The 19,047-nt window shown below is 32.6% G+C and overlaps 2 protein-coding genes across 2 annotated transcripts; both read right to left on the reverse strand.

Moving 5' to 3' along the window:
- Positions 1 to 2,481: 2,481 nt before the first annotated feature.
- Positions 2,482 to 4,367, reverse strand: LOC107061091 (protein PLANT CADMIUM RESISTANCE 12-like). Its single transcript, XM_015309833.1, has 3 exons — positions 4,299 to 4,367; positions 3,321 to 3,530; positions 2,482 to 2,580 (listed from the first exon to the last, which is right to left on the reverse strand). Exons 1-3 carry the CDS (start codon positions 4,336 to 4,338, stop codon positions 2,501 to 2,503), a joined length of 330 nt encoding a protein of 109 aa, XP_015165319.1. The 5' UTR covers positions 4,339 to 4,367; the 3' UTR covers positions 2,482 to 2,500.
- Positions 4,368 to 6,063: 1,696 nt separating this feature from the next.
- LOC102583745 (PAP-specific phosphatase HAL2-like) lies at positions 6,064 to 12,498 on the reverse strand. Its single transcript, XM_006349921.2, has 4 exons — positions 12,120 to 12,498; positions 7,754 to 8,438; positions 6,861 to 7,222; positions 6,064 to 6,438 (listed from the first exon to the last, which is right to left on the reverse strand). Exons 1-3 carry the CDS (start codon positions 12,277 to 12,279, stop codon positions 6,919 to 6,921), a joined length of 1,149 nt encoding a protein of 382 aa, XP_006349983.1. The 5' UTR covers positions 12,280 to 12,498; the 3' UTR covers positions 6,064 to 6,438; positions 6,861 to 6,918.
- Positions 12,499 to 19,047: the final 6,549 nt, after the last annotated feature.

Genomic DNA, 19,047 nt, shown 5'->3' on the forward strand with positions numbered 1-19,047 from the left:
GAAGCCATATCACCAAAATATTCATGGGCTAATACACATGGAAAATTGAGAAAATCGCCTAATTCTTGTAAATTGGCTCCTAAATGCTCAAAATAGACTCTAAAAATTGTGAGGTTGTATGTACTGCTCCCCCAACTCTCTATGGGGGGTTTCGTAAAGGTTTAGCAAAGAAATCGTCTGGAAGCCATATTACAAAAATATTCATGAACTAACACACTCGAAAAACTGACAAAATCATCTAATTCCTGTAAATTGGCCCCTAAATACCCAAAATTGACTCTTGTCAAACATACCGTCCACGTTGTTCTTTTAAAATATGTATTTTTACCTTTTATAATTAATTAAACTAAATATCATTTAGTTGTGTAATTACAATAATTTTATGACATTATATTTTTAAGGGATAAGGGTCTAAAAAATACCTTAATTTTGGTCGGATTTGCTGTTGCGATACTAAATTTTCATGAGAACCTATTACCTCCCTAGACTATTTAATATCGTATTTTTTATCCCCTAAACTATTTAATAGTGTATTTTAAAGATATATATGTGCCCACGTGGACACATTACTATTTATAATTTTGCATTATTTTTTATATCCACGTGGGCAAATATATATGTTTAAAATATGGTATTAAATAGTCTAGGGAGGTAATAGGTTCTCATGAAAATTTAGTATCGCAACAGCAAATCCGACCAAAATTAAGGTATTTTTTAGACCCTTATCCCTTAAAAATATAATGTCATAAAATTATTGTAATTACACAACTAAATGATATTTAGTTTAATTAATTATAAAAGGTAAAAATACATATTTTAAAAGAACAACGTGGACGGTATGTTTGACAAGAGTCAATTTTGGGTATTTAGGGGCCAATTTACAGGAATTAGATGATTTTGTCAGTTTTTCGAGTGTGTTAGTTCATGAATATTTTTGTAATATGGCTTCCAGACGATTTCTTTGCTAAACCTTTACGAAACCCCCCATAGAGAGTTGGGGGAGCAGTACATACAACCTCACAATTTTTAGAGTCTATTTTGAGCATTTAGGAGCCAATTTACAAGAATTAGGCGATTTTCTCAATTTTCCGTGCTAATAGTTCATGAATATTTTGGTGATATGACTTCAAATGATTTCTTTATGAAACCTTTACGGAACCCTCTGTAGGGAGTTGAGTGAGCAGTACATACAATCTCACAATTTTTAGAGTCCATTTTGAACATTTAGGTGCCAATTTACAGGAATTAAATGATTTTCTTAGTTTTTCGTGTGTAATAGCCCATGAATATTTTGGTGATATGGCTTCCAGACGATTTCTTTGCGAAACCTTTACAGAACCCTCTTTAGGGAGTTGAGTGAGCAGTACGTACAACCTCACAATTTTTAGAGTCCATTTTAGGCATTTAGGGGCCAGATTACAAAAATTAGGCGATTTTCTTAGTTTTTCGTATGTGTTAGCCCATGAATATTTTGGTGATATGACTTCTGAACAATTTCTTTGTGAAACCTTTACGAAAGCCTCCGTAGGGAGTTAGGGGAGCAATACATGCAATCTCACAATTTTTAGAATCCATTTTGGACATTTATGAGCCAATTTTACAAGAATTAGGCGATTTTCTCAATTTTCCATGTGTATTAGCCCATGAATATTTTGGTGATATGGCTTCTTGACGATCTCTTTGTGAAACATTTTTAGATCCCTATTTAGGGAGTTGAGAGGGCATGACGTAGATTCTCATAATTTTTAGAGTGCATTTTGGGCATTTAAATGCCAATTTAAAGGAATTAAACGATTTTCTTAGTTTTTCATGTGTGTTAACCCATGAATTTTTTTTGTGCTATGGCTTCCGAACAAATTATTTATGAAACCTTTACGGAACCCTTCATATAGTTTGTGGAACAGTACGTACAGTCTAACAATTTTTAGAGTTCATTTTAGGCATTTAGGGATCAATTTACAGAATTAGGCAATTTTTTAGTTTTTCGTGTGTGTTAGCCCATGAATATTTGGTGATATGGCTTTCAGACAATTTCTTCATGAGACATTTACGAAATCCTCCGTAGAGAGTTGGGGGAGCAGTACATACAGTCACACAATTTTTAGAGTCCGTTTTAGGTATTTAGAGGCCAATTTTCTCAGTTTTTCATGTATGTTAGCCCATGAATACTTTAGTGATAAAACTTTTGATCTATATATTTACAAAACCTTTAAGAAATTCTCATGAGGGAGTCGAGGGAGCAATACGTGAAGCCTCACCATTTGTGGGACATATTTTTATGACATTTAGGAGCCATGGTAATCAGAGCGACATAGTTCTCAAAATTTCAAAATGGAGTGCCTTTAACAAATATAAAATAAAATAGAAGTTGTGGCTAGCTAGACGAGGCAGGTTTATGTAGGGCTAGTTGAAAACAAAAAAATTTACTATGTGGGACAGAGTAATTTAGGTTAAGCTTGAATCTGCTTCGACTTATTTTGTCCACCATCTCTACAAAAGCCTAGCGCGTCATTTGTGGTTCAAAGAATGGAGGAACAGTTACCGCTTGACTTCTCCAATTCTCTACATTTGCTTTCCAACCTATAGTCGTACCATCACCAAACAATCAAACAAGTTAGTAGGTGTTTGAACATAAGTTTGATTAAAATTCAAAAAGGAAGAAGCATTTTTGAAGTTGAAATTAAAATAAAGGTATTTGAACAAATATTTCACTTGAGAAAAAGTTAAAAGTTTTTTTAGCCAAAAAAAGTATTTCACTTGAAAAACATATCGTAAAAAACTAATAAAAAAATTAGTGCAATCTATAATCAGACAATGCTTTGAAAAATATTGTAAAGGGTAATTTTTACTAATCAAATAAATTATGTCATTAATTACTAGTGAAAGACATTGTATAAGCTGATAATATTTTTGAAGGATCCGAATAAAATATATAGGTTGACATTGAAAATTAGAGTTTCAGTTATATGTGTTGTCGGCTTATCTTGTTCAGACTCTTCAAAAATATTGTCAGGTGTGTATTAGATCCTCTAAAATTAGAATATTTTGAAAAGGTCTATGACAACATTTTTGAAGAGTTCGAATTGTGAGCACATATAACTTAAACTTTGATCTTCACTTCATGAAAGTTTAATTATTACTTATATTGTTCAGACACTTCCCAAATAATATTATCGGATGTATGTCAAATCTTTCAAAAGTAATACATGTTTAAAAAATTCAACACAAACACATCAAATATTATAGAAATAATATACCAGTGTCAATGCATATAACTTAAACTCTGGACTTGACTAGATGAAAGTTCAAGTAGTAATTACCAATGGTGGGATCAGCTCCATGGAGTTTAAGTTCTCTATGCTCTTGGCAAATTGCACAAAAACAACAGCATCCATGTACTATGTTATCTTTACATGTTTCCTTTGGCAAACCTAACAATTTTCTCAATTTGGATCTGTAATGAAATCCATAACCACCTTGGCACCCTATTGAGCACAGTAAGAAGTAAATTGTTGTTGCTGCTACACAAGCTGCAAAAAAAAAAGGAGGTAATTTCAAATTTCATATATAAAATTTTGATATTCTAGAGTTTTTCCAAGTTAAATAATGTGAGCTTATAACTCAAGTAGGGGCGTCAAGGTGGAGGTATATTGGGCCGTCCTTGAAAAGGGCGGGCTTGGTGGGCTAATCTCTGGCCTGCCCTATGGAAGCACATAGCTAAATCGTGACGCTCAAGCAAAGGCATGGGCTTCTTGATCGATCTCTAAAGTGGGGCGGACTCTTTGAGGTTGATTTCACATGACAACGTTCTATAGTTTACCAAATTGAGTATCACATGATAGGGTGCGCTCCAATATACCACCACCACCTTTTTGCTTTACTAGGTTTAATTATTTTTCACACAAATATTTTAATATACTAAAATTTCACTTATAAAATTAAGAACTTCAGGATAATGAGATTTTTTTAAGATAACGTCGAAAAGTGATCAATAGATGATATTTCTAAAAATAAAGAGATTAATGCATCATTCTCCCTCATGGTGATGGGGCATATCCCTAGCTAGCTAATGTAATATATTTTGGAACTCTATTTTTTGAGTTTACGCTGGAAAATTTCACTTTAACGGTAAAGTGCTCTTTAACAAAGATAACCTATTCTTTGAGCTCAAATTTAAGATGATAATTAAAAATGAAAAGGTGGTACTTACCACCTAAGATTTATGTTAAGTTTTCAACAACAAATATGCAGTGTAATCCTACGAGCAGGATCGAAAAAGAAAGGAAGACTAAACTTACATGTTTCTCCTTTTGATATAATCTCAGCATTCTCCCCCATGGTGATGCAAGGGAAAAAACAAGTAGTCACACCTTCAAAAAAATCAAGAATTATTTTAGAAATTGGAGTTTGCAATAATAATGAAGACACACAAAATGCAAAATTAAACTATACAGTTGATAGGATCATTGAAGCAATCACAAAGACCACTTGACCATTGACCCTCCAATACATGCATCTCTGTTGATGGCATCTTGCAAAGCAAAAACAAAATAAAATGGAGGAATAGAAAGGAAATTAAGAGGTTATTTTCAAAATATTTATTTAGAATGTAAGATAATTTTTGTTGGTATCTTGTCTTTATAATATATTAAGATCATAAAGAAGGTTTTAATTAAGTAGGTCAAGATTTAATAGTGTATAAGCTACATTGTTTCTTTCTATATCTATTCTTATAGGTGCCTATAGCCAACTCTATTTTTTTTTAATTTTCACCTAGTATTTGTTATCATATTGAGATTTGACTAAATTTAAATTCGAATTGGAAGTCAAAGTTTGACTAAATTCAAATTTGACTCGGGAGTCAAACGCTTCCTATCAAAAGCAACTTCATATTCAATAAGACTTAAATCCAAAATCTCAAACCAATGATGAAAAAGTACTTATCATTTGTCAAAAAAAAAACGACACTTCTTATTTTAAGGTTTTATTGTGATGACTCTAGAAAGTAAAGAATGAGGGACAACTAGGACTAGAGAAGTAGGGTAGGTTTACATTAATGATATTACTAATAACTTTATACATCTCATTTACTCTTAATTAAAAAATCTCTAGACATTTTTAAGATTACAAGTACATTTTTAAGAATATATTCGAAACTAAAAAAAAATAGATTTAACCCCTGAATATGAAGTATTTTTATTAGAAAAACACGTTACAATTTTTCGACGTAAACTTTAATTTTGTCAGACCCTAATATAAATATTAAATAAAAAGAAAAATAATCCACTATACTGTCCCACATCGACAAGTGAGCACAGTATGAAGGGAAGTAAATGAAATAAAAGCAAAAGTTGTAACTCATTGTAGGCTTAAAAAGGGTCGGTTGGCTAAATATGCCACTCTTGCCTGCGTGGCGAGTGCTGTATGGCTATCAAGACATATGGCCGACATAATTTCTGGAACTCTATAGGGTTGGCTCCTTGGCCGACCCTCCATTTCTATATTAACTTTTTTTTTTTAATTTTGCCAATTTATAATTTGCTTCATTAAATTTTTAAATAATTTGTGATTAATGGAGTAATGTATGTGTAACTGTAAGTATTTGAAAGTGTTAAGTGGTGTGGGAATATTGAAATTTTTATATTCATTTTTTTTTATTTATGTTTAACCCTCATCTTTCAAGACCTAATACGAAACATCATTTAATAAGAATAGCTTGGTAAAATACTTGTATTAGTAATATTTTTAGCAATGAATGTGTCAAATCAAATAGTGATGAATGTAGGAAATATTTGATGTGTTCTTAAAATTTTTGGTATTTGGTATGATATCCAATACTTACATCATTGCGTATATGTATGATATTTAGACATTAGAACTTTTGACTTCTTTAAATTGAAATGTCGATTTTGTGTGATTGACCAACAAAGAGAATTGAACTATCATATTTGTATGATATAATTGAGAATTTTGAAAGTCATAATTCTCTATCATATCTTTATATGCAAGTAAAAGTCGAACAAACTATGATGGTTGATTTTCCGTACTGCAGAATACCATAAATGAACTTTAAAATACCAAACCATATCAAAATAATTTGGCGTGATGATAATATAGTATTTCCAAAAATCGAAAACTGAAATTACTGAATCTAAAGGGGATAAAAGAGTGGAAAGTATATGTACTTTTAACTTGGTTGTTGAAGCAATGAAGTTTCCCCTTTCACTGTCCCAGAACAACAAGCAAACTCTTCTCTGCAGTAGTGGAATCAGAGTTTTGTGCTACGTCGAAACCAATTTGCCAATTAGAAAACATATCTACGTGACATTGGCCTCAGAAATACCTCTGTTGGGAAACCAGTCCGCCATTATATGTCTTCCCAGAGCAAACGCGTATCTCATGAACCAATTGCAATGGTGTAGAAGTCATGTTTACCACCTGCAGTCGCAATAAAGTTTCCTATTAATAAACGACCTTTTCAATTACAATTTTGTAGAGGGCGGGTATCACACTCAATAGAATCAGACTTTGTTTAGGATGAATGGAGGGTAATGTGAAGAAAGCGCTTAAGGTATTGCATGGGCACCGGAAATATGAGAATGGTTAAATGGAACTTGATGTAGAGAAGAAATTTGCCTGTGTGAGCTTGCTCATGTTGCAGATCACAAGCCTGTATAGAGGAAGGTTGCTGTAGGTTGACATCCTACGTAAAACTAGTCAATTATGGACTAAAATTGGAGCGACATAACAATGAGGATTCATATGGCTAACTACAACTTGGTTAGGATTGAGGCATAGTTGTTGTAATGTGCAAAACAAAAGGAATGAGTGAGATGCGCAGTTATAGCAAAGGACTTTACCTGGGAGTACGTAATAAGACAAAAACCAGTCACTGTCCTTGTAGCAGATAAGAGAGATTCATGGACTAGAGGACTCCCAGCTGGCATATACAGCTCCAATTAATTTCTCATGCAGCTTAGTGCCAGAGCAAGCAACTATTCCCCTATCAAGACTTTCCAAGTATATCCCTTTAGAAAAATCAAGCGAACGCCCTCCTGCATCAGTCACCACACCGCCAGCCTCTTGTACAATGAGAACACCAGCTGCATGGTCCCAAATCTTCTCTTTGTACCCAGCTCTAGCAAATTTCATGAAAATTTCAGCATCTCCCTGTGCTATGGCAGCATATTTTACCATGCTATAAACACGGAGGGGCTTGTTTCTGCCAAGGGAGAATAATATGTTAGAGAACACAACTTATCACCCTGAGAAGGCACACATGTGTTTGAGACTGACAGTTGCTACACACCAACATGAAGTACAAGAGAATAGTGGAAAGATCCAATTGTCTGAAGAAGAATATAACAGGATAAATAGATAACCAACAGTGGCAAAATGTTGGAGTCAAAACATTTGAAAATAATTCTCAAAGGTCAAATAACATATCAACATGTTTCTTTTTCTTCTTATTTTTTTCCCCGTAAAGTATGATATCAATAATTTTTTCCTTAAGCAAGTGTATTGTGTTGATTGAAAAAAACAACGCTAGAAACAATCAAGAAGGAAGAACATTGGACTTCCTGGTGCAGTTAATCAAGCACCTAATTGACTGTAAGGAGAGGAGCAGTTATCTATGCAATGACGGTCTTTGCTGGCCGTTGATTTTGCTGTTTAAGCCTTTTATAACTAAATGAATTCTTGGAGGCCGGCTGTAGACTGGCAACAAATTACTAGAGATAGTTTATCAACAAACCTAAGCCCAACAGAGGAAGCAAGTCCAGCTGCAAAGGAGTGGTTTGAATTATCTCTCTCAACTGGCTCACAAAAAGTTGCCAATGCTGGATCATCAATTGGAGAAACACGAACTTGTTTGGCAAAATTTGGCCATTCATATTGACTATCACCAGAAACCGTTGGCTGCACCCAAGCTTCACCAGTACCTTTTTTTGAGTACATCACACATCCTTCTTCCAACATATCAGGTGAGGGCACTGAAACTTCTGATGAAATATGATTTTGCTGTTGCTTATTATGCCTGTCCCTTTTCATATGATAATTAGGGCATCCTAGCACTCCAACTACAACCTCCGCATTATCAATCAACGCTAAAGCCACAGCATATTGACCTCCACGCACAAATCCCAGTGTACCATCAACGGGGTCAAGAACCCAATGCCTGCCACGAGGGCCCCCATTTGAATTGCAGCGACTAATAGCCTCCAGAATTTCTGAAGGCCCCAGGGTTTTATCTGGACCTTTCAGACCATATCTAGAAGCTTGTGCTAAGCATTCATTGACAGTGCTGACAACTTTACCCAATAGACCTGCTGATTCAGGCTTGGAAAGAGTTTGAACATCCTCTTCAGCTACTATGGAGACATTTTCGCTACCAAAAGTATTTGAAAGGATCCAGCTTACAGTTGCTTGCACACTCCAATCTATCCATGCAAAAAAATTGCAGGAAATACTTAGTGTGCATTGTAGACAATCTATGCAATAACTTTAAAAGATGCAAACTTGGAAATAGTAAGAACTTCTTCCACCCTGAATAATTGAAGGAATAAAAACAAACATTACAAACCATGCCCCCCTTTTTTGATAAGTAAGGTAATTTTATTAATGAAGCACAACTAAGATAGTACAGCGCAGATACAAGAAGCAGAAAAGCTAGTCAGGGATCCTATTGTATTAAGGAACCCAAAAAATCCGGCATTATATCAACATCCAGAAAAATCAGCCTTGCACCAAATTTTTAAGTTCTGAAAACATTTATTCTTAAATAATAATACTCTCTCTGTCCAACAATAGTTGTCCACTTCTTAAGAAACTACAAATAGAAGGATAATTTTACCATATTACCATTTGAAAATAATAAATACAATGTCTTGAAAAATGTAATAAGGAATGACTATAATTAATGATAAGGGTGAATTAGGAACAAAGTGTAAAATTATTTATTGATTTCATAAAGTGGACAACTATTGTTGGACATCCCAAAATAGTATAGTGGACAACTATTGTTGAATGGAGGGAGTATAATGCTTTCCTCCTTCCCTACAAGCAAAACCGAGTCCGTTTAAGTGCAGGTTTCTATTAAACACTACCAGAATCCAAAAACAATTCTAAACAGTCTGAGCAAACAATCAGAATATGCTGTTCACTCCTATAAAGTCATAAATGAGATATATCATTAAGCAGCCAAAATAAAACCTCAAGCATCTGAACTTTTATCCAGAAATGGAAAAAGAAAAAAATTTACTAATATCTCAAAATTCCGCACGTTGAACATTGACAAATTGACAAAACTCAACTTAGGTTACTGCCGCATTTGCAATCCATGTATACAATGAAAATACTTGTTCAATAATTAGGATTTAATATCCATCAATCAGTACGTCCATAAGAATCTTAATCAGCATAATTACTCCACCACAGCCAACTCTTTCTCAACAATTATTCAAATGATAATATGTTGAAGAATGGAATATTGATTCTAAATACAAAATTTAGCAGCTGAAAGTATCACTAATCCTGTTAACTAAACAAGGTGAAGAGATTCAAAAATGCACCTTCTTACCTGACATTTTGCCTAATTGTATGATCCCTTCACTAGTCAAACTGAAGACACAACATGAGTGGCTACATGAAAAATCATTCATACGTCAAGCAAGGGAAGTCATTTTTATGGGTGTTCTCTTGCGTAGAACTCAGAGCAACTGTATAACCTAAGACATAACTGAAACCAATCTACTGTTTGACCTTTGGCTTTGAAGCTGACCATATGGTGAATACCTCGTGGAAAATGAGAAAAGAAATAAGAGGGTCAAATTATATGACCATAGAGTGTCTCTATTGATAATTTATGTTCCTTATTTAAGTTATGAGTACAAAGATTAAAAAGTTTCAAACTAGATGTGAGTATCAAAGTGATCCTTAGGGTTACTGCTACTGCTTCTTAACATAACAATCACAACTGCTCGCAACCCCAGTGAACTTAAAGTGCTTGTTAAGCATAAAGCTCAGATATAAAGTATTAAGAGCAGAAGACAACGGAGTGAAGTTTTTGTGTCTTGTAAGAATTCCAAGGATGTGACCTAAAGATCAATGAAGAAGGATGAAATCAAAGGAGATCAGGGTCCAAATCCCAGTAAGGGCAAAAAAATGTAGGTGATTTCATTCTATCTACTAAGTCTTGTGGATAGAGTTACTCGATATATGTGTTGGGAGAAAGCAAGTACCTAGTGTAATTATTGAATGGGCACAAGTTAATCCAAACACCTCCATATTAAAAGAATAATCTGGACTTGCTTTTTCTATTAGGCTTCTAAAACCAAGCATGTTGAGACTAACCAACAGTTCCCATGATTTAAGAATTATGAAATATGTCGAAGTAGAAACATCATCATTTATCCACCATCCAAGAATTTTCAACTGTCATGTGAACCCCATTTCTTTGCAGATGATTAGTGAACAATGAAGATGGATAGGCAATATTTTATGTTATCTAAGGAAATGAACTTCAGCAATTTTAAGGTCAATTTCCACTTTCCAAAGCATGTATTTGCCTCTGAAAAGGAAGTTTCTCCTTTAACAGTTCAGGAGCACCACTGCCAGATAAAGATACATTAAACTTTCATCAGAAAAGGAACATAATTTGTAGCCCTTGTAGTTGCACAATGTAAGCTAGTATAAGAGGGTATTTGTTTCAACTATACAAGCAATGTAAAATTTATAATATCTTAAGAGTAATGAGAGCATTCTCTACATAAAATTTTATACCAAAATAAATGCTTATTCCACTCTTTTTCTACTTCTTACTTTCTTGTTGTCGCTGAAAGAATGATATTAAGAAGTAGTAGTTTAGACCTTCACTTCCGCACAATTCTAAATTTGTATTCCAACGATTAAATGACGTAGAGAAGAGGATTCTACTTCTCTTCTGGACTCGATAAGGCATTTTGACTAACAAGTCACGAACAAAATCTCTGTCTTTGAAAAGTGGACTTAGACTAATTTTTGGCTAAGGTGAAGCTAAGAAAGTTGTAAAGGAATGTTTCAAATAACGTAAATAGATGACTGAGTGATAAAGGATAATTGAAAGATATGTGAATTGATGTTGATTAGTTGGTTGTATGGCGACTGTGTTATATCCATTTCTGTAGAAGATGCGTTATTAATGCAAGTAGCAATTGGTACCAAGTTCAACCCACCATCTAATCGTGCTAAATATTATATTTCTAAAGACAGGGCAAGATTTACTGAAGTGGCATAGTGAGTGACTCATTCAGCGACTCCTATTGCATGTCAACTGATTGTGTTGCGGATAGTGTTCGGCCAACGTTACTTGCTTCCTACTCAAAGGGGAAGAGAAAGCAGTTACGCTGACAGACAGTGGCAGAACATACTTCAATAAAATGTGTTCATACACAATTCTTGTATATGTGTGTAATAGGCCAACACTGTTTAATAGTAAAAATCAATTTGAGACCGGAATTAAAATCTTAAAATCACCACAGTAAATGATCACAACCACATACAAGTTGAATTGTGGACAATAAGCCAACATTGCTAGCATAAACTCCTGCATACACCACTACTGTCAAAGTCACTACAGTGAAAGATAGTCAAATTCAGTAACTTCTTTAACTCGTATGGTTGTGGTTACGGGGTTCAAGCTGAATCATTTTTTCTTGGCAAAGCCAATAATGCATCATGCCCTTAATGAATAAAGGCCTAATTTTGTGTCCAATTCAATTTGAGAACTTAAATTTTACTATTAACACCCTTTTCCACTACAACTTATTCCTTCTTTTAGCTCCCATGTATATGAGAAAGCAAGTAACAAATTCCCATAATCCAGGGTACTTTCAACACCTAAAATTAGCTGTAATTTCCTAGTGAAACAAACAGCAGCTTATGGTATCGAAAGGGGACACCTTTGTCAAAAAAAATTACTTCTTTATATTTACAATCCCTTTTAGTAAAAATCCTGATTCCGCCACTGCTCCCAATGTAAACAAACATGTTCCATCTCAATGTGATTATCTACCCATACTTACGAACTGTCGCATCCATACAATTCCCCATTATAAAACAAAATTGCAAAAAATCAAAAGTACCTGCAATAGTAACAAGAGAATCATCATCTTTAGACTTAACCTCATCATCATCCAATGCGTTACCAAGAAAACCCTTTTGCACCTTTTGACAGAGACCACACGCCATATGCACAACCCTCACAGCCACATTCAATTCCTCCGAGTACTTCTCCTTCTCCATTGTTTCTCAATACAACAAATTTGAATCAAAATCCACAATTTCACAACCCAGAAACAACTCCACCGGCAGATTTCACATTCATATTTTAGTTTTCTGATAGTAAAAGAGAATCTCTCAGCTACGCTGCTACACCGGAAAAAGTGCCTTCTGTATCTTCTTTCTTTTACGGCTTAATACATTATGCTCCACTTTTTCTGCGATACACACCAATAAAATATGACACGTCTTAAAACATGAACGACTAATTAAATTTGTTAGTAAATTTCATATTTTGTTGTTCAACACAAATAATATACTCGTTAACTTGGATTTATCTATCATTTACATCCTCTAATATTGATTATGCACAAGTACATATTTAAACATACATGTGTACGAGATATAATACACATATGATACCATATATGACACAAAATTGTTAGGTAAGATGTCACGTAAGACTAATGTGTTTATTTTTTTAATTTTATACAAATTTAAGTGTTTAGTTTTTCATATTTGATTTTAAATCTATTTAATAAAAGATTGATTTGATGTTACATTGATTAGTTACTTGATTTATGTTTCTTTTTTACTAGTCATTTGATGAGTAGTTTAACCGCTCTTAATTGTTTCTTTTTTATTTGGCTTATACAAAATTTAAATATCATAGTTCGAGTTTGGGTTGTACCACAATCCATTTAATTAGTTGGATTCAAAATTCATTACTCGTATATTATTTAGTAATAATTTAAACATACTTACATCATTAGATCGGGGTCGATAGGTGGTAGTTGGCATACCTCAGTAATCTTAGTCGTAAACGATGGATACTAGGCGCTGTGTGTATCGACTCGCGTAGTGCTGTAGCTAACGTGTTAAGTATCCCGCATGGAGAGTACGCAGGGGCGGAGCCACGTAGGCATTGGACACCCTGCGTCGAAAAGCTATACTATACATACACGTAAAATTTTGACTTTATATTGGTACATATAGAATTTGAACGCCCTAAAAATAACAAAGTAATGCATAGTGGAGTTGGTAATAGCCATCGCAATGTTACTCTATACCTCGATTTGATTCCCCACATGAGTGTTTCATTTTTCTGTAATTATTTTGACTTCTTGAATTTTATTAAGTAAATAAACATGTGTATCTTTAATATAAATGTTCAGTAGCATGGTGGTTAACAGTGTCATGATTGGCTTTAGGGACTCAAGTTCGAATCTTATTAAAATTAAATTATTTCCTTAAATTTTAATACCTTTTCGAGTACAATTGTAATAATATATTTAAATTATATTTTCAATAGTAGTTTATTTTGTCTTTATGTTAGTTTTGAATTATACACTTGTAATTCTATTTAAAAAATTCTTATATTTAATTAAATATTGCTTAACTTGATTATTTGTTTTGATATTTTAAATCATCGTTTTTTTTTTTAAAAAATACTATTAAAGTTTGGACACCCTTCATGAAATTCCCGGCAACACCACTGAGAGTACGTTCGCAAGAATGAAACTCAAAGAAATTGACGGGGGGCGCACAAGCGATGGAGCATGTTATTTAATTTGATACAACGTGCAAAATCTTACACTTACGAGGACTTGGTATTGATCCCCAAAAAAAGGAGAAGCCGCGATCGAACTCAAATTCTGAAACATGTTATAGTAATTAAGTAGATATCAATTTATCAACATTGCATCATAAAAACATGTTGTTGGAACTTCTAATCAAATTCACACTATTTAAGTTCATTTCACTCTGATAATAAATTATTTTATTCTAATTCATTTCAATCCAAAATAATTTAGTTATGAGGCATATATGAAAAACTAAAGTCTATTTACTAAAACTGATATGAACTATACAAAGTGGTGCTACAAATAAAAATTAATTAGGCCTATCAAATCTGGTTTTTTTAATTAAAAGTCTAGTCCTTTAAATTTGAGGATTTCTTAGAGATCGATTTATTCTAGGCAGAAATTGAGCATAGAAAATCTTTCATTGAATATAATTATTTCTATATATTTGAAAAGAACTAATTAAATGTTTGAATTACGAAAAAAGAAAAATAATATTTGACTATGACCAATATGTATTAAATATAGCGTTATTTGGTCAACTAACAAATAGTAATAATTATGACAATCTTGATTATTAAATGTTCATCAGTAAACAAATTAACAGATAATTCACAAATCAATGCATCTTTATCCCACATTAATTGTAAAGTCACTTGAATTTTTTTAAAATCTACCAATAAAAAAGGAAAATATACATTTTCATACCACTTACTACCTCCGTCCACTATTAATTATCATACTTTTCCATTTTTAGAGTCAAATTATAAAAACTTTGACTAACATTTTATGATATATTTTTTCATCATATTGATATACAAAAAATTACAATGTATAGTACTTTTTTGTATAGTTTTTGAATATCTAAATTTTTTGTTTAAAATATCCAATTAATGTAATCTAATTTAACTTTGAAAATTAGTCAAATTGACTTTCGAAAAGCACAACATGACAAATAAAAGTTGACGGAGAAAGTGCTTTCTTTTCTTAAAAAAGAGAGAAAAAAAGATAGATGAGGCAGTAACTTATTTTCAATTTATTATTGTTTAAATTTTTAAAAAATATATAACAATAACAATTACTATGTCTTATTAAAAAAAAAATACTTAATAACTTACTTAGATATTTACCAAATTTCCAATCAAAAATGAAGGAAAAAAGAAGATTTTGTAAATTAATGATATATTTTTAAAATTATCAAACTACATAGTTTCTTAACAAGTGGTTGATTCTCCACTATAAATAAGACCACCTAGTTAAGTCTTTTCATTGTCACAAAATTCACATTTTTCATTCATTTTCTTCTTGCAAAGAAAAAAATGGCCATCAAATTCAATCCCATCCTAAGAACACTCTTAGTGGTGGTTACCATCTTTCTCCTCCATGTCTCCGCCACACAAGGCGGTCGGAAAGAAGTAATTTCAGGTGGTTGGACAAAAACTATAGGTCTTTGGAAGCCCATAACCAATACAACGGACCCTAAAGTGGTGGAGATAGGAAAATTTGCGGTTGATGAGCATAATGAAGAGGAAAAAACAAAATTTAAATTTAAAGAAGTAGTAAAAGGAGAATATCAAGTTGTTGATGGACTAAATTATCGACTATTAATCTCTGCCAAGGATGGTAATTCACTACACAACTACTTGGCCGATGTGTGGGTCAAGCCAGGGGGGAAATCTAGGACCCTCACTTCTTTTGAAGATTGTAATTTAATAAATGGAAATGATGTAACATGTAGTTTTAATTCATTTAGTTAATTGAAATCAATGAAATGAATCTCCAATTGGTATGAGTATATGTTTTCATGATTTATTTTATTTTATGTTGTGTGATCTCTTGATAAGATTAACATTTTAATTACTATTCTATGCTTGTTGCATTTTCCCTTATTATCAAAAACATCTCAATTCTGATTAATAATAATCTATTATAGGAATTTCTATCTAGTTCACACTATTCAAGTTTATTTCAATTTAATAACAAATTATTTGTTTTTTTTAAAGTACTTTTAAAAATTCTATATATGTCATATATAATAATTAATGTAATAAATTTTATAAAACTTGATTTTCTTGAACTTCTTTTAGAGACAATCTGCAGGTCTGTTCTATAATTATAGATGTCATCGAGGAATATGAGTAAATTTTATAAAAAGGTATTTTATTTGACCAACCTCATTCAATTAGTACTTTAGTCACACACATCTGAAGTTATTTCTACACTATAAACATGACAAAAAATACATTAGGTATACATTGATTAAATGATAGCCCCAATACTTCATTCAGAATATGACGCAGATGGATCCCTTCACCTTTTAATAAGAAGTTTCACATTCGAACATTGAGTATTACAAAAAAAAAAATTATTAGAAAATATATTTTTTTCTAAATTAATCTTACACAACGTGAATTTGAATTAGTCAAAACAATACGTATATATATATATATACACCTGCATTTTGTGTTTGGGCTAAATGACTTGCCTATGCCAGACCTAAACTTGGACCTAAAGCCCAAGTTGTCATCAGAATAAGAAGCAGATTAAAAGAGGAACTAGTGGTTGGGCTAAGCCCAATTATTAATTATAGCATTATTTGGTCAAAGCAAAAACAAATCTATCAAATTGTAATAACTATGACAATCTTGATTATTAAATGTTCATTATATATATATAAATAAACCAACAGATAATGTACAAATCAATGTGTCTTTATCCCACTTTGATTGTAAAATCACTTGAATTAAAGTTCTTTTAGAAGAAAATAAAATTATTTACCACCAACAAAGAAGGAAATTATACATTTCATATCACTTATTTTTTTTCTTTTAAAAAAAATAGAATAAAAGAGAAAGAAAGATAGAGGAGGCTAACTTATTTTAAAATTATTATTGCTTAATTATAATTAAAATTAACAACTTACATAAATGTTAACCAAATTTCCAATCTTAAATAAAAATAAAGAAAAAAGAAGTTATTGTAAATTAATGATATTATAATTTTTGAAATTTAAAATTTTTATGTTCCTTGATAAGTGTGAATTTTCCACTATAAATAAGGTCATTTTACTGTCAAAAAATTTATATTTTTCATTTCATTTTCTTTTTGCTAAGAAAAAAAATGGTTATCAAACTAAATTCCATAATTGTGACTCCCTTAGTGGTGGTTGTCATCATTCTCCTCCATGTCTCCGCCGCACAAGGTGGTTCATACCCACTCAACATAACGAACCCGGTAGTGATCGCGCTAGGACAATTTGCGGTAGCTGAGCATAATAAAGCGGCCAAAACAAAATTAGAGTTTCGAGAAGTAATAAAAAGATATGTTCGACCTCGTTATTCGATACTGTATTATGAGCTAATCGTCTATGCCAAGGATGATGATTCACTACATTACTATTTGACCTATTTGCAAAGGGAAATAATATGGTCGAAACCTCTTGTCCTCACTTCCTTCGAAGAATGTGACTCAGGAAATGAAAGCAATGTAAGATGTAATCTTAATTAATTTAATTAATCTGAACAAAAAATCTAATCTTTGAAAGAAATATAATGTAACTTATAGAAGTTAGTGACATCAATGAAATAAATCTTCAATTCATACGTGAATCAAATGCCTTATGTCACTGCCTTTTCTGATTGCATATGGATCGATTATCGTATCAAGGTTATAACTTATGACTTAAGTAAAATATACATAAGAGTCGCTGCCTTTTCTGATTGCATATATATATTAGTCGCTGCTAATACTCAAAAACAGTCGTCACTAAAAGCACCTTTTAGTGGCAATAAGAGTCGCTGCTGATACTCAAAAACAGTCGTCACTAAAAGCACCTTTTAGTGGCAATAAGAGTCGCTGCTGATACTCAAAAACAGTCGTCACTAAAAGCACCTTTTAGTGGCAATAAGAGTCGCTGCTGATACTCAAAAACAGTCGTCACTAAAAGCACCTTTTAGCGGCAAAAATAGTCGCTGCTAATACAAAAAAAGTCGCCACTAAAAGCATCTTTTAGTGGCAATAAGAGTCGCTACTAATACTCAAAATAGTCGCCACTAAAAGATGCTTTTAGTGGCAATAATAGTCGCTGCTAATACTCAAAATAGTCGCCACTAAAAGCATCTTTTAGCGGCAATAATAGTCGCTGCTAATACTAAAAACAGTCGCCACTAAAAGCACCTTTTAGCGGCAATAATAGTCGCTGCAATACTAAAAATAGTCGCCACTAAAAGCACCTTTTAGCGGCAACAATAGTCGCTGCAATACTAAAAATAGTCGCCTCTAAAAGCATCTTTTAGCGGCAAAACTAGTCGCTGCCAATACTCAAAATAGTCGCCACTAAAAGCATCTTTTAGTGGCAAAATTAGTCGCTGCTAATACTCAAAATAGTCGCCACTAAAAATATCTTTTAGTGGCAAAACTAGTCGCTGCTAATACTTAAAATAGTCGCCGCTAAAAGCACCTTTTAGCGGCAATAATAATCGCTGCTAATACTAAAAATAAATGCAACTAAAAGCATCGTTTAGTGGCAAAACTAGTCGCTGCTAATACTCTAAGATAGTCGCCACTAAAGCACCTTTTAGCGGCAATATTAGTTGTTGCTAATACTAAAAATAGTCACCACTAAAAGCATCTTTTAGTGGCAATAAGTGTCGCTGCGAATACCTATAATAGTCACCACTAAAAATATGTTTTAGTGGCAAATTTGTCGCCCCTAATAGTTGGTTTAATGTGAATAGTTTGTTTTAGTGTCAAATATAGTCACTCTAATTCCTAAAATAGTCGCCTCTAATATCTTGTTTTTGTGTCAAAATTTGTCACCGCTAAATGTCAATATTAGGGGCATATGCAGTTGTTGCTTATTTAAGTTGCAGAGGAAAGTATGTTTTTACTGCTATTTTGATCAGCGCTAATCCCTATATTGGTTGCAACTTAAATTAATCAACGCTATAAGTAGGATTTAGTGTCAATTTTGATCGCTAGTAAAAGTATGGTATAGTGGCAACTTTAATTGCTACTAATACCTGAAAAGTATATATTAGTGGCAAGTTTAATGACTGCGAAAAGCACTTGTTAGTGAAGTTTGTCGAAGTTAAGTGTAATATAAGTTACCACTAAAGTTAGTATTAATGGCAATTTTAGTCGTGCTAATATATAATTAGCCGCTACTAAAAGTATGTATTCATTACAGCTTTTGTCACCACAAATGTAA

Source organism: Solanum tuberosum, unplaced genomic scaffold, assembly GCF_000226075.1.
Source record: "Solanum tuberosum cultivar DM 1-3 516 R44 unplaced genomic scaffold, SolTub_3.0 scf00116, whole genome shotgun sequence".
NCBI lineage: Eukaryota > Viridiplantae > Streptophyta > Magnoliopsida > Solanales > Solanaceae > Solanum > Solanum tuberosum.